This window comes from Antechinus flavipes, chromosome 2 (assembly GCF_016432865.1).
Source record: "Antechinus flavipes isolate AdamAnt ecotype Samford, QLD, Australia chromosome 2, AdamAnt_v2, whole genome shotgun sequence".
NCBI lineage: Eukaryota > Metazoa > Chordata > Mammalia > Dasyuromorphia > Dasyuridae > Antechinus > Antechinus flavipes.
The window spans coordinates 511026211-511043093 of record NC_067399.1 but is presented as its reverse complement, the minus strand read 5'-3'; the positions used below and the strand labels follow the sequence as shown (position 1 = coordinate 511043093).

The window sequence follows — 16883 nt, the reverse complement described above, 5'->3', positions numbered from 1 at the left end:
CGCAATTTTTTTAAAATCCCTTTGACAACTGAGTGAAAACTGCATTAGAGTTGGGAGAGAACTGAGAATTGAGAGATGAGTGAGAAGGATATTAAAAAGACCAAGTGAGAAATATATAGAGCTGGCCCTGGAGTTAGGAAGACCTGAGCTTAAATATGATCTCAGATATTTACTAGGGAGGTGATCTTTGGAGAGTCAGTTAAACTCTGTCTGCCTCAATTTCTTCAATGTAAAATGGAGGTGAATATAGCATTGATTTCACAGAACTGTTGTGAGAATCAAATGAAGTAAAATTTGTACAGCACCCAGTACAATTGCTGGCACGAAGGAACACATAATAAACGCAGATTTCCCCTGGGGAGACTACTAGGTTGTTGGTTGTAAATGGAGGAAACAGAGCATATATGAAAAATGCTTTGAAGGTTAAAACAAGATTTGGCAAAGGATTAGAGATAAAGTATCAGTAAAAGTAAAAAGACAATGATAAAACTGAGGTTGCCAACTTCAGGCAGTGCAGTAGATAGAGTTCTAGATTTGGAGTGAGGAAGATGCAAGTTCAAATCCAGTCCCAGACATTTACTGTATAATCTTGATGTCATATGAAAATCACTATCTGCCTCAGTTTTATCAATTGTAAAATGAGAGAAATAACTGCACCTACCTCTCAGAATTGGTAAGAAGATCAAAGATATTATTGCAAAAGCACTTAGCAAAATTACTATTTTCTATTGTAAATGCCAATTTCTTTCCTTCCTTCCTAGGAATATAAAATCAAAACCATGGGTTCCCAGCACTTTGTGGAACAAATCCTTTGACTGGATTCATAATTCCTGATCTCCCAGTTTGATTTCTTGTCCTCTGAGCTATCAGAATCCAAAACTGATCTTCCTGCATCTGTTAATATTTGCATTTTTCTCCTGACTATTCTATATCAGAACATAGGTATACCTTGTAGAGAGTTGGAACTCTGGAGAAGTATCCTTGAAACAAGGTGTTAACTTGGTGGAATTGATGAGATCATGGTTCTCTAGTTCACATATATACTTAGCACTTAGTGTGGTGATGTAATGGTTCTCTAGTTCACACATAATCAGTATGCTGTAATAACATAATTACAATAAGGTATATAAGGGCTAAGAAGGACTGGAAGATACATTCCGTCTTTGACCAGCCATGTGCCTCTCCTACCTTCATCACTTCTCCACTAAGACCAAGGATTCGGGCTGATCCCGAGGACCACCAGAAAGGAGCTAGCCTGAACATTACACTACCTCATAAAAAGTATCTGCCTATGTGACTCTATTACTAAAGAGCAATAAGGAAATTCAGGAAGACAAAGATTTGTGGGCAAAGACAATCAGCTCAGTAATCAGCTCAGTTTTGAATTTGGAAAGTTTAAAATGCTTCAGGACAACCAGCTGATATTTCTAAAAGTTTGTTGATGATTAATGACTAGAATTTTGGGGAAGGTTAGGACATATAGACTTGAGAATAATTGGTACAGAGAGAACTATCTCCATAGAAGCTGATGAAATTTCCAACCAAATGTCATTGTAGAAAAAAGAAGAAAAGAGTAGAGGATAGAGAGTCTCCTTCCCAGATCATTCATTTAAGGAGGGCGTCCAATCAGCCACCCCTTCATTTCCCACCTAAATACACTCTTCTGAGCTCTATCATGTCCCCAGGAACTTCATCTCCCTGCAGGGTCACAGTAATCCTGAAACTCACACCTCATCAGGACTGTCCTGCCCCCAAAACTTCCTTCCTTCTTCAAATTAGAGAAGGTGAAGGATAGAAGAGAAAAGGCTCCTTTCAGAGCCTCCACTTAAGGAAAGTGATCAAGCTGGCCATCCCTTCATTGTTAACCTGTCTGCCTCCTCTAGATTCTAACTTGCCTCCACTTTGGAGGATAGTCACCTCCCTTTAACTTCTTTTTATCTATTATTTTCTACCATTAGTTGTGAGTAATGAGCAACTGTTGTTATCTTTCTTTGTGTCCTCAGTGTTTAGCACAGTGCATAACCCATAGTAAGCACTTAATAAATGCTTATTGCCTGACTGACAAAGCCTTTGGAGTTATTTGAGTTTTAGTGGAAATGACATGGATAAAGATGCAACCAAGGATACTGAAAAAGAGTAGTCAAATAGGCAGGAGGAGTATCAAGAAAAAACAGTATCACAAAAAGCTTAAAAGAAGAAAGAATCCGGGAAGAGAAGATGATCAACATTGTCAACAGTTGCAGAGAAGCCAAAAAGGATGAGGACGAAAAAGTGGCATTAGATGTGGCCATTGAAAGATCACTGATAACTTTGAAGAGAGTCGTTTCAATTGGATGATAAGTTTGGGAGCCATAGTACTGAGGATTTAGAATAAAATGAAAGATGATGTAAATATAATTATCAGAGACAATTTTTTAAAAGGTACTTTTAAGTTAGAGGAGGAGTCTCTAATAGAGCAGTATTACACCCAAAACAAGCAATAGAATAATTGCCCAGAGTAAATGGCAGAAAATGCACTCTCAAATCAAGCATGGAGGAAAATTCAGTTGAGGATGAAGAAACCATGGTCACTATCTAATAGAGGGGGAATCAGAAAGAAACATTGAGACATTATGAGGAGCTTTCCTGGGGGGTAGAAAACAGAGAGTACAGGAGGAAACACAGGTTCTGGTAGCTTACTATTTTGAAAATTAATGCTTACAAATTTAGTGTAAAACTTAGTCCATCCTCTATTGATAAGGAATTCAAATATTCAATTTTGGTATTTTGAACATAAATATAGTTGCTTTATTTATAACCTTTGGACTGTCCTAATTTTTACTTTTCATTGAGTTATTTTGAATTACATAGAACTTGTGACCATATCCTTTAGAAACTATAAGTTTCTTAATCTTTGGAAATCTATGTTTTTTGGCCTCTCAAGGAGGTAAATGCGCCTGTTCTAGTTGTTATCCACTTCTTATTTATTTGTCCCCAATAAAATCTCAAAATAAAGAGACTGAGTCAAAAATAATTGTTTCAGACATTTATGTAGCATTAGAAAGAAAATAATAGAAAGTACAGGAGGTGGCTTAGAAGAGAAATCAGATAAAGGAATTTGTTGATCATCTGAGGAAAGAAATGGGATTTCCTGGATATCACAATTCTGAGATGGATAGGATTTGTCTTCTCCTAGAAAACATCAAAGGGAAAGTTAGTGACAGTTCTAAAAATTGCATAAGGAAAAAGAAATGATAATTTCCCATAAGCTAGCAGGTCCCAATCTTAGAGTTCAGAAAAGGCATGCTAAATACTAGCACAGAAATTCAAGGCAACACTGAAGCCTATTTGAATTATGTTTTGTTTTATTTTGTTTTTTAAATGGTCATCCACCCTCAGTTTTGGGTTGGAAATTCACCTACCTATGGCTAAGCTGAACTAAATGGACACTTAATTCTCAGCTAATGTTTAGATCTAGGTTATTCTGGAACATGCTCTTAGAAGACTTTAAAGATCACCTACCTTAATCATGTTCTGGGACGCAGGCCTCTGCAGAAACAAAGATATGTGTGAATGCATTTACTTGTCAAAAGCACTTGCTACCACAAAGCTCCCCAGCTGAACAATGGGTTTAAGCAATTAGATATAGTCTGCTAAGAAGTTAGGATAGAACAGCTGCTAAGGTGAGGAAATAACGAGAATGGAGAGGGAAGGGAGTGAGTACAGAACAGAAGATTAAGGGACAAGGAAGGGTAGAGTCAAAACTCCATTGCTGTTACCTTCTTGCTTAGGGAAAATGATTCTACTTTCATCATAACTTCTCTCTTTTGCGATCTTCTGAAAGTCTTCCAGAGCTTGAGGGTCTGCTTCTTTGTTCAGACCTGCAAGGAGAGGTTAGGCTGAATAAATTACTAGTTCTCACTAGATCCTTCTCTGATCCTTATTTCTACAACAGACAAATCTCTGGTCTAATAAATTGAATTGACAGCATAAAGAAACAACAGAAAAGAATTTAGGGGAAATGTAACATTCTTTATATTCTGCCAACTAATTCCCTACCTCCAATGCTCCCCACCATCATCTTTATGGAAAACACCTATATAAATCTCTCACACTTGCATTTTTAAAAAGGTCCTAATGCCCTAAATTTCCAGAAAAGTGGTAGCAAAAAGGATAAGGAATGAAAACACTTATGTATGTTTGCCTTCTTCCTCCTTCTCCTACTTTGTTCAAATCAGGATTTCCCTCATACAGTCTCATTAAAGACAAATTGAGTCAGTACCTGCAACTAGGAAATTTGTTATTTAATAAGACTTATGTTACCATCAACATGCAACAGATAAAATCTTTGAGATAGTTCATGGAATCCCCTAGCCTCTTTTCTGGATTTTTATTTATTTCAAGTTCAAAATGGATGAAGAGAGGAGAAATTCCTCCCACCCCCTCTTTGGAGGAATCCACATGAGTAGGTTCCAGTAGTTGCCCCACATTTTTCTCTTGCTGGGATGCACAGAATTACATGTTACTTACTCAACAGCTTAATCATCTTGACCCGTTCACTAGGGATGGGGCCTTCACACTCAAAAATCCAGTTATTTGGCACAGAGGTCTTGGTTATACGCACTTTGTGTGGATGCTGTAAGTTCCCCTCTGTGGAAAAGCAGTGGGAAATATAGTTTCAGCGTTCTTAATCTTCTTAGAAAATCCCTTTTGGGAAGAGACTGAGGCAAGCTTTAGAGTCAATGTTTTTCTAAGTAGCCAGCTTCCAAGGATCACAAAAGAGAGTTGTTAGGACAGGTTCCCCTGCAACCATATATGGCATTTTGTTTTCCAATTTGCCATTGAAATTATCATGTAATATTGTCTATTATAAGACCATAGGATGCAATGACTTTGAATTTTCAAGAACCTTTAAAACATTTAATCTAATTCCTCATGTTAAAGATAAGGAGAACAGATGTTCAATAAGGTTAATTAATTGAGTTAGAGATAAAATAATAGATAGAGACCTAACCTTGGTTAGATCTGAGTTCAAAACCTTGCTCTTACTCTGAGCAATTCACTTAACCTCTCAGGGACCCAGGTAACTCTCTAAGACCCTATGTTGGAGAGCAGATGCTAATCTTCATTGATACAGAGAGTTCACTCACTGAAAATTCCTGATGCCGGTTAAATCATAGGTCAGATCCAATCTGCTTGTGCCTTAAACAGGAGTGATGTCTTATTTGAATTTTGCCCCTTATTCATTGAAGAGCACGATTCTCTGAATATTAAAGTTAATACATTTGAATGAGGGCAATGTCTGGCCTTTAGGACATGCTTCATGATCTACTCTCTTCAATATATAAATGGATTCTTCCATCTTCACCATCAACAGAATTCTGAGACAGTTTAATTTTATTCTTGGCCCTCCTTTCACCCTCCTAATTCCAGAGTCCCAGACACCCATCTGTCTGTGGTACCCCACCCTTACACATCCCTCTAAGAAGCACTCCTCATGTTCTTGGTATCGGCATGTTAATGTACCCTTTTGTCTCTTGTATGTCCTAATTGCACATGGGAATCCTTAGAATGGCCTCCATGAGACAATGTCTTTATTTAAAGAACATCTAGTGGTGAATATTTCAGAGCCAGGGATGTGTTTCAGAGCTAAGGATGTGTTCTTATGGTTTCCCGGTGCAAAAGATAAAGGGTAGCTGCCTAGCCTGCCTTTGCCACCCTGAGCTAAGTTGGGCCCAGAGATATGGTCAATCATGTCTACAGGAAGACAGATAATTCAGTCCATGTCATGGGAAAAACTGCCCAAGTGCTGTCAAGCAGACTCGTTAGGGCTACAGTTCAAATCATCTCTGAGACCTGTGATTGCTTAATACAGTGGCATTGGGATTACTTACTTATGGTGTATTCATTGGAATTTTCCGTTTTCTCCATTGTCAGTTCAATTTCTTTGCACTTGCCATTCTTCCTGAGAAACAGAACATATAGGAATAGTTTTGCTGGAGATAAGAAGTAATGTTATCAAAAATCTTGAAAGGTGGCTTGAATCCCTTGCTCCTGACCCAGTTCTCAATTGAGGAAAATGCAGTACAAGCAGATCAATACACAAACCTGTACTCAATTTCCACTCATAAATAATTGTATGATTTCCCATCCATCTTTTGACCATCAGATATTCTGGAGGTCAAGTGAAACATCTGGGAATCTTAGAATACCGTGATCTCTAAGGAATAAAAATCACAGGTAACTCTAAGGGAAATGATGAAAGACGCACGGAATGAGTAGGCTGAAATGTAAAACCTACGATGATAACTGGTGTGATGAAGGGACTGACAGAAGAAATGAGGGAAATTAGAGGAAGCCTGAGGCCGGTGGGAACTAGTAGTTAGATAATTACTCAGAAAGTCAACTAATGGTTGCTAAGGAAAAACTTCACCCATTGGTGGTAAAAATAAGCCTAATCTTCATATTAATAGGTGAAAACATAACTACTAAGTGATCAGGTTAGGTGAGCAGAGAATATAGAATTATCAACTCTAATTGTGGTCCTTAAACAGAGGTTATAAAAGAATAAACGAGCTGATAGAGCTGTTTTATACAGGCTACTTACTTCATGGTAAATTTGGCCTCCACATTACCATTATCAAGTTGGGAGATGGTAATGGGTGAGAAGGCCTCAGGCCTTTTCTCCTCAGGAACTTTCTTGTTTGCCACAACAGCATTTAGATGGTATACGCCCTAGAGAAAATCATAATTTGTTGCCAGGGCTTGAGGAAGGAAAAATGAAGGAGAGAGATCTCTCCCCTCCACAAATTTTCTCAGATAAGCACTTCTATACTCCGTACCTTCTTTGACCGTAATCCTAACTTAAACAAAAATTGCCCTAGCCTTTATATCAGGCATCATAATGGACCTGGTAGCATAATGGGCAAATGAGAAGTTGTCAGGAAGAGGTCAATGGCTTTAACCAAACATCCAAACCTATAATAAAGTTACCCCAAGTGTTCCATGACACAATTTGAAGCAGAGATTTGGCTTTGAACCTACAAACTAAATTCATAGAAATAGTGACTTTGAATCCTTTGAGACCTAATTCTACTTTGGAATATGACTTGTTTGGAATGTTTGTTTGGGGACAAAATTATCTGGATTGTATCCCTTTCCAGTTCCAGCAAAAGACGAATAAAATCCTCGCTTGGATATCTACTTCCTACACATACTCAGTTTAACATTGTCTAGTTGAGTCCATAGCTCTAAAGTGGCTTTCCCTTGTAGAATGGGGTCTCAAGAGTTCCACATCCTCCTAAAAGAATCCAGGGAGTTATAATTTTGAAATGATAGCCTCTTTCTAGCATACATGCCCCCTCCAGTCCACAAGACATCCCAATCTTACCCCCAATTTTCCAGAAGAGTTTGATTCTTCAGCATGGAGGACAGCGAACAGACTTAGTGCTATGGTTAGAAAAAGGACCTTCATCTTGACAGACTTGCACAGGGCTTTTCCTTCAATCACCCAGTGAAGCTGGTTAGAATGTGTATTCCTCTCCTAAAATCTGTCTCTCTATATATCTTGAGACCAGTGTGACACTGAAAACTGATCTCTTTTTTACACAATGCTTGTCATACAATGGGGCAATGGGGGCATAGGGAGAAGTTAAATAGCATATTATTATTTTTGGAACCATCACACTTTTCTGATTTGTCAATGACTATTCATTAAAACCCATCCAAAGAATAAACAAAACCTATTTTTTGAGCATCTGCATCCTCCATGAGTTTTAATAGTTGAAGCATTTCTCTGGGATAGATCAAGTGAATATAATAAAGATGACAATACTACCTAATCTATTTATTTAGTGCTATGCCAATCAAACTCCCAAGAAACTATTTTACTGACCTAGAAAAAATAACAACAAAATTCATCTGGAAGAACAAAAGGTCAAGAATTTCAAGGGAACTGATGAAAAAAACATCAAATGAAGGTGTCCTAGCTGTACCAGATCTAAAACCATATTATAAAGCAGCAGTCACTAAAACCATTTGGTACTGGCTAAGAAATAGACTAGTTGATCAGTGGAATAGGTTAAGTTCTCAGGACAAAATAGTCAATAACTGTTGTAATCTAGTGTTTGACAAACCCAAAGACCCCAGTTTTTGGGATAAGAATTCACCATTTGACAAAAACTGCTGGGAAAACTGGAAATTAGTATGGCAGAAACTAGGCATTGACTTACACTTAACACCATATACCAAGATAAGGTCAAAATGGGTTCATGATCTAGGCATAAAGAATGAAATTATAAATAAATTAGAAGAACATAGGATAGTTTATCTCTCAAACCTGTCGGTGAAGAAGGAATTTGTGACCAAAGAAGAACTAGAGATCATTATTGACCACAAAATAGAAAGTTTTGATTATATTACGTTTAAAACAAAACAAAACTAATGCAGACAAGATTAGAAGGGAAGCAAAAAACTGGGAAAACATTTTTACAGTCAAAGATTCTGATAAAGACCTCATTTCCAATATATATAGATAATTGACTCTAATTTATAAGAAATCAATCCATTCTCCAATTGATAAATGATCAAAGGATATGAACAGACAATTTTTAGATGAAGAAATTGAAACTATTTCTAGCCATGTGAAAAGGTGTTCTAAATCATTATTGATCAGAGAAATGCAAATTAAGACAACTCTGACATACCACTACACACTTCTCAGATTGGTTAAGATAACAGGGAAAAATAATGATGAATGTTAGAGGGGATGTGGGAAAACTGGGACACTGATGCATTGTTGGTGGAGTTGTGAATGGATCCAATCATTCTGGAGAGCAATTTGGAACTATACTCAAAAAGCTGTCAAGCTATGATCCAACAGTGTTACTGCTGGGCTTATATCCCACAGAGATATTAAAGAAGGGAAAGAGTTCTGTATGTGCAAAAATGTTTGTGGCAGTCCTTTTTGTAGTGATAAGGAACTGGAAATTGAATGGATACCCATCAGTTGGAGAATGGCTGAATAAATTGTGGTATATGAATGTTATGGAATATTATTGTTCTGTAAGAAATGACCAGCAGGATGAATACAGAGAGGCTTGGAGAGACTTACATGAACTGATGCTAAGTGAAATGAACAGAACCAGAAGATCATTATATACTTTAACAACAACACTATATGATGATCAATTCTGATGGACGTGGCTCTCTTCAACAATGAGAAGATCCAAATCAGTAATGAACAGAACCAGCTACACCCAGTGAAAGAATGTGTATTCTTTCTAATTCTTTCACACTGGGAAATGAGTGTGGACCACAACATAGCATTTACACTCTTTCTGTTATTGTTTGCTTGCGTTTTTGTTTTTCTTCCCAAGTTATTTTTACCTTCTTTCTAAATCCAATTTTTTTTGTGTGTAGCAAGACAACTGTATAAATAAATACATATATTGTATTTAACATATTTTAACATATTTAACATGTACAGGACTCCCTGCCATCTAGGAGAGAGAGTAGAAAGGAGGGGAAAAGTTGCAACAGAAGTTTTTGCAAGGGTCAATGCTGAAAAATTAATCATGAATATGTTTTGTCAATAAAAAGCTATAATAAAAAGTTATTTCAACTAATTTTTTAGTTGATTCCTAGGGTCCTCCAACTATATCATCATATCATTTGCAAACGGTGTGAGTTTTGTTTCTTCACTGTCTAATCTAATTTCTTCTATTTATTTTTCTTCTCTTTTCTATAGCTACCATTTCTAGTATAATACTGAAAACTAGAGGAAGGCTTCTAGCTAATTCTCATTGCAGACAATATATCTTGATGATTTTTAAATACATACTATCTAACATTTTAAGGAAAGCTCCATTTATGTCTCTGCTTTCTAATCATTACTGGGAATGAGTATCGTATTTTGTCAAGAGTTTTTTCTTTACCTTTTGAGGTAATTATGATTTTTGTTTTATTTGTTATTGATCTATTGTGTTAAATTCTCCTAATATTGAACTAGTCCTGATATAAATCCCACTTGGACAAAACTATAATCTTTGTAATATATTGTTATAATCTCCTTGCTAGTGTTTTATTTGAAATCTTTGTATCAATATTCATGAGGAAAATTGGTCTAAAATTTTCTTTCTCTTTTCTTGCTTTTTCTACTTTAGGTTCAATACCATGTTAGTGTCATAAGAAGAATTTTTAAAGATTCCATAGTTTACATATCATTGTAATCATTTTTTCTTTATTTTTAAGTAAAAAATTTACATAATAAGTTACATATTAAGAAAAACATTAGCATCCATTTTTAGTAATAATTTTACCTTTACTGAGAATCATAGAAGGATGACAGAAAGCAAGGATAAATTATATACAATCAGAACCAACAACTACTACTCTAAAGCAGATGCTTCACTCCAAGTCCCCAGAATCAAATTTTGTACAAGATTTCTATATCAGAAAACAATAATCTTTTCATATACAATTGCTTGATTTATGCTAGTTTGACCTTTGATATTGCTGAGCCCTTAACAAAGTAGTGTGTATGTTATTTGAATCCTAAATGTGTTTCACCATCTCCTCAGCTTCATCCTAAACCCAGGGATGGCATTCACATTTATTCTAAGTAACTTTTCTTATCTCTGTTATTTATTCAACTTTTTTGGATGTAGAGCCACTTGAATACATCCATTTCTCATCTGAAAAATTACCTAATGTTAACAAAGCTTCAGGTAGTTTTTAAAAAATCAAAGTAAAAGATATAATTTGTTTCATAGTTTCAATTTCTTTTTCTTATTTTAAATCTTATCCTGTTTTTATTTTGTTATTTTTATTTTCCCCAGTTACATGTAAAAGCATTCTTGTTATACATGTATATACTTTTTTTTATATATTTCCATATGAATCATATTGGAAGAGAAAAATCAGAACAAAATCAGAAAATCATGAGGGGGGAAAAAAACATGAAAGTAATATGTGTTGATCTACATTCAGTCTCCATAGTTCTTCCTCTGGATGAGCATACTGTTCTTCATACAAAGTTTATAATGTATACTGGAAAAAGGGAAGCAAGACAGTCTCTTTTTCAATGTGAAAACACCAGAAATATGTCATTCAAGAAGCATTTGTTAAATACCTGCTCTGGGCAAGAAATTATGTTAATCACTGAAGAAAAAAATCAACAAAATTAAATAATCCTTCCCCCAAAGATTTTATCCTATACTAAGCCAATAATATTAATCTCTGTTAATGTATTTTATCACCTCTGAATGCCTAAAATAGTTATGGGATTGTTAATCAATCCAATTAACAGGCATTTATTATCTACTAGTGTCATAGGCTGAACACTATGACAGAAAGGAAATATTCCCTAGTTCCAAGTACTTCACATTCTATCTAACATTTATATATGTATGTATATATAAAATAAATATGAAATAATTTTGTTGTGGTAGAGGTAAATCCTCGGATATGGTATGGATTTTTAAAAGGACTGTGTAGACAGATTCTTGAGATCAAATACGAAGAAAATGAGAAATTCTAAAAAAAAAAACCTAAGATAAGAAAGAAATGTATTAATTTTTGCCATATGTTCTTGTTACTTGATGTATTTAAACAAAATGTGGAGGGTACATGGGTGTGTAGAGAAAACAGTGATTTTTTTGTGCTTGTAAAAATCTTGACAATGGTCATGACCTCCATTCTGTTCTTCTGGTCTTGCAAAGAGATACTTTAAGTACATGAACTCAATGCTAACCAATTGAGTCATGAATTTTTTAAGATTAACAATTATTTTAATTTTTTTAATTCAGTTTTTAAAATTTGTTTTTAATTTTTTTTAATTCAATTTTATTTTATTTTCAGTTCAAATTCTCTCCCTCTCTTCCCCTTCTTTCTTACCTATTGAAGTGAGAAAAAAACTTATTTACAAATATGTATAGAAATAGAAAACAAATTCCCACAATAGCCATGTTCTCCCCTGCCTCCCAAAAAAGAAAGAAAAGAAAAAGCAAGCTAGAAAAGAAAACATACTTTAGCTTATGCCATGAATCCACTATCTTCTTATTTAGAGTTGAATAGTTTCATTATGAGTTCTTTGGAATTGTGGTTGATTATTGTGTTGATCAGAGTTCCTAAGTCTTTTAAAGTGAATTATTTTTATGATGTTGTTTTTATCATGTAAATTATTTTCTTGGTTCTGATCACTTCATTTTGAATCAGTTCATACAACTTTTCCACAGTTTTTATGAAATTACCTCTTTTATCATTTCTCACAGAACAATAATATTACTCAATATTCCACTTATTTTCTCATTTTAATTTCATTGGTTTTATTTGGGCACAAATTTGTAAATTTTATATAATAATAATTTACTTTTTTTCCTTCTTGTGAACTTCTCTATCTTTACATGATCATGAATTCTCCTATTTATGGATCTGCTAGATAACTTCTTCCATGTTCCTCTAAGTTTTTATGTCTAAATCATGGACTCATTTGGAGCTTAACTTTGAGCTTAACTTTGTATATAATGTGGGATGCTAATCTCTACCTAATTGCTGTCAGATTTTTTTTCTAATTTTCCAAATAGTTTTTGTTGAACAATTAGTTTTTGACCCAATAGTTGGGATCTTTGTGTTTTTTAGACACTAGATTCCTGTGGTATATTTACATACCATAACTGTTTCACTGCTCAATAACCTCTCTATTTCTTACCCTGTAGCAAATTGCTTTTAGGATTTTAGCTTTATAGCACAGTTTGAGAACTAGGCCCATTGCCTTCTCTCTTTTTTCATTGATTCACTTGATATTCTTGACCTCTTGCTATTCCAAATCAATTTGTTATTACTTTTTCTAATTCTTAATTATCTTCCAAATAGTTTCATTAGTTCCCATTAATTTCATTGGAGCACAGAGTACATAGTAGGAAGCATTTGAGGACATTGGCAAATGAAAAACAGATGTGTACCTAAGGTAATGGAAACATGCAGCTACTCTTAGCTTGTGTAACTCCTAAAGTATATTTAGAAACATGAGATTCCATTTATGCTAATATTCTCATAGATTTAGCTATTGAGAGTAGCTACTGCCTATGAAATAGGAACATTAACATTGTGTTTTTGTTTCTAGATTTGGTCAAATTACAAATATATTGACTTGCTCCTGAGACCTAGATCAATTTTCATTGTGAATGAAACATTCATTTCAGCAAGTGAAAGAGAAGACAATTAGGTTATTTAAAAGGAGATGGGAAAGAACAGAGTCTTGACAGTTTGAGTAGTTTGAAGGAGTCTAGAAGAAACCAATGCTGAATTTTCCCAGGCTAACTTCTCTTACAGAGTTGAATCAGGGTATCCCTTTTCTGGTCACTATCCTTTTTTCCCCTCCTTCCTATAAAATAAAATTAAATTAAAATAAATAAATAAATAAATAAGGTTAGGTTTGAATTTGGCTTTTTATAAAATTTTAAAAAAATAAAAAAATAAAAAAAAATAAGGTTAGGTTTGAATTTGGCTTTTTTTAAAATATTTTGTTTTATTTTATTTAATAATAACTTTATATTGACAGAATCCATGCCAGGGTAATTTTTTACAACATTATCCCTTGCACTCGTTTCTGTTTCGATTTTTCCCCTCCTTCCCTTAACCCCCTCCCCTAGATGGCAAGCAGTCCTATATATGTTAGATATGTTACAGTATATCCTAGATACAATATATGTTTGCAGAACCGAACAGTTCTCTTGTTGCACAGGGAGAATTGGATTCAGAAGGTAAAAATAACCCGGGAAGAAAATCAAAAATGCAAATATTTCATATTCGTCAAACCTAACCTTAAACACTAATTGACAAGACTGGGTTAGTGACTGGGCATGAATGACTGGAGCACTGATGGAATTGTTCCCTAGGGCAGGCAAAGAAAAGGTTCTGATAGAGATAGGTTAGCCCCCTGGCCCCACCCTTTGTGGAGGTCATCCAGCCAGAAATTCAAGTTATGTCAAACTCTTGAGGTCCACTCTGTAGAGATTTGGGGCCATCCTTCTTTGCTGTGTCCAGTCAAGAAATTCTAGTCATGTTCCTGAGGTTAAATTTCTCCTATGAATCTGCCTATGGCTCACACTATCCTTGATGAACCTCTTTGGGTCAGTCACCAACACTGCCTCATAGTATCTTTCCTCTCACTCCTACCCCTAGCTCATGTTGTCTCTCCTCTTGATGAAAAATAGTTTCTAGGGGAAACAGCAATAATTTTAAGGTCCCCTGACTTTAGAGGGCTTCTGTTCTAACAATATGTCCATGATTCTAAAATCTTCTGGCTTTAGGATAGTTTTAGGTCTGCTGATCAGTGATAACCAAATTCTTGAGACCATTCCTCAGCTCTACCTGTAAGCCACAAAATTAATATATCAATAACTTGAAGAACTAGATAAATGTGTTTCTTTGCTTCTGGTTCTTTGCTAATTCTTTTGGACTTTAGCCTGCTTCAATTATCATTACAATTACAATAAACTTTGCCCCTTGACTTGGATATGGGTTCGAACCTGCAAATTCTTTTGAGATATCTCAGGACACCCGTCCGTGATCCCAACCTTTTGGGGTCCCTTCTCAACCTCAACACTCTTACCTCCCACCATGTTCCATTTTGACTCTCTTCATAAATCCCACTATGCCTTACAGGGTCTCCTTTTTATAGCTAACTAATTCTTTTAGGGTGTTAAAACCCATTTAAGATTTATCACTAAGGGCATCTCCTAACCTCATGGGGTATTCTTTTTTTCCTGGGTAATTGTGAGTTTCACCAAAAAACTTGTCTTTTCCATCATTAATTATTAAAACCTTTTCTTGCTATGTGATCTTCTGTTTCATAGTTACCATTCTTTCATTTTGTCTGTAACCTCTTCTTCTAAAATAATCTACCTTTTGCCAAAGAGAATGGCCATTGTGAATTCTTCCCGTGACCAAACTCCAACATTTGGTGCTCTTCTCAATCATAACATTTTGGAGCCTATAATTACATCATTTGTCTGACCTCAGCCATATTACCAGCTATGAACTTAATAAGCAAGCTTCTTAACCTCTTCCTGCCCCAGCTTTTTCACCTATAAAATGGGGATAATGATAGCACTCATTTTCAGGCTTGAAGGGAAAAGCAATTTGCAAATCTTAAAATGTTCTATAAATGCTAGTTATTGCTAACAAAAATAATAATATTAATGATAATCCACTGGTATTTTTTCTAAAACACATCTCAAAGAATACATATATGAAAACTGTAAAATTCACAATGGTAGTTATAAGTAATTATTCAAGAAGAATCCTAATCAATTTGCATGCTACAACTAATGACCCAAGGCTAACCAGAGAGATTACTCATCACCACTATAAGTAAACTACAATACTAGAAAGCACCCACTTGCATATCAACATGTAATGTATGGAAAGAGATGTGAATTAATTATTCTAGCATCTGGTTTCATATTCCAATTCTGCAATTTATCACCTCTGTATCCTTAAATAATTTGAGGCCTTAGTTTCACTGGGACTCAAAGAAGAGGATGAATTAGAAGATTTCCAATTATCCTTAAAAGTTCATCTCTTTCAGAGATGGAAGTTTATTCAGCAGACATTTAATTAAATTCTTACCTGAAAAAGTTTATTCAACACAGGAAACAAATGGGTATGCAGCCTTTGCTTGAGAACTTCAATGAAAGACCAATCTCTCCCAAACAATCCATTTCACTTTTGTACAGTATGTTAATATATTCTCCCTAGTATAAATCTTTGTAACTTTCATCCTTTACTCCTAGTCCTCTCCTCTGGGGTCAAAGTGAACATATCAAGTCCCTTCTCCAGGTCATAATTTTTTAAAAATTTTTAAATTTTTACAAAGGCTATAATGTCCCTCCTTTTGTCTTTTCTCTTCCTGCTAAACACAATTCCTTCAACTCATTTCATATACCATAAACTCAAGAACTCTCATCATCCTGATTGTCCTCTTCTGAACTCTCTTTAGCTTGTTAGTTTTTAACAAGTGATCTTGTTCCTTGTTTCTACTAAAACAGGATCTAGCCAATCTAGCCAGATAACTCATTATAAAAAATAAGGGGCCAGAGGAAGAAGAGGCACAACATTTTTGGACACAATTTCAATTTCATAATTATTTCACAATATTCACAAATGATTTGGACCTTTTCTTATTTGTGTATGTTAGAGAGTGGGGTCAGCCACTTACTTTCAAATCAACTTGTTGCTCTTTTCCTTAATCACTGTGCATAATCCAAATGTAATGGAAATCAAAAAAAGATGTTTCTTAAAGAGAACTTCACACTGGATCCTTGTGCCCCATTATCAGTTCAAGGATGACATAGGATATTTTGTGTTAGAATTGGACAGTTGGAACAAAGGCAGAGTTGTGGGAAACCTAAGAATCTCCTGTAGCAGGATTAGTTCTTTTGTTTATTTTCCACCCTCTTTTCACAGAAAAACCTCTGGCTATCAAAGAAGCCACATTGAGAGGAGACAAAAGAGAAATTTATAAGAAGTAAGACAAAGCTTCCAGAGTTCCCTCCAGGTTTGAGGACTTTCAAGAAGATAAGGGAGCAGCAACAAAGCAGTAGTTAACAAGGATGACCTCTGAAAAGATGACTAAAATTGATTTTTATTGTAACTTTAATTAATTTAAGCAGATTACTTTTTTTTTAAGGAGGCAAGAAAATGGATATTAATTAACTAGTTTGGATGAAAACAGAAAAGAAAACTAAATTTCCACAATCAAAAATGAAAAAAGAGAAATCACAACAAATTAAAAAAAATAAAAGAAATTATTGGAAAATATTTTGTCTAATTCTATTCCAACAAAACTGACATTTACATGAAATGAATGAATGTGAGCTTCTTGAGATCAGGGATTGTCT

At 34.9% G+C, this 16883-nt stretch overlaps 1 protein-coding gene across 1 annotated transcript; it reads right to left on the bottom strand.

Moving 5' to 3' along the window:
• Nucleotides 1-3049: 3049 nt before the first annotated feature.
• On the bottom strand, nt 3050-7505 carry LOC127547088 (late lactation protein B-like). The gene is made up of 7 exons (XM_051973925.1): nt 7370-7505; nt 6587-6714; nt 5874-5944; nt 4510-4629; nt 3759-3860; nt 3502-3528; nt 3050-3171 (listed from the first exon to the last, which is right to left on the bottom strand). Exons 1-6 carry the CDS (start codon nt 7451-7453, stop codon nt 3503-3505), a joined length of 531 nt encoding a protein of 176 aa, XP_051829885.1. The 5' UTR covers nt 7454-7505; the 3' UTR covers nt 3050-3171; nt 3502.
• Between the last annotated feature and the right edge of the window lie 9378 nt (nt 7506-16883).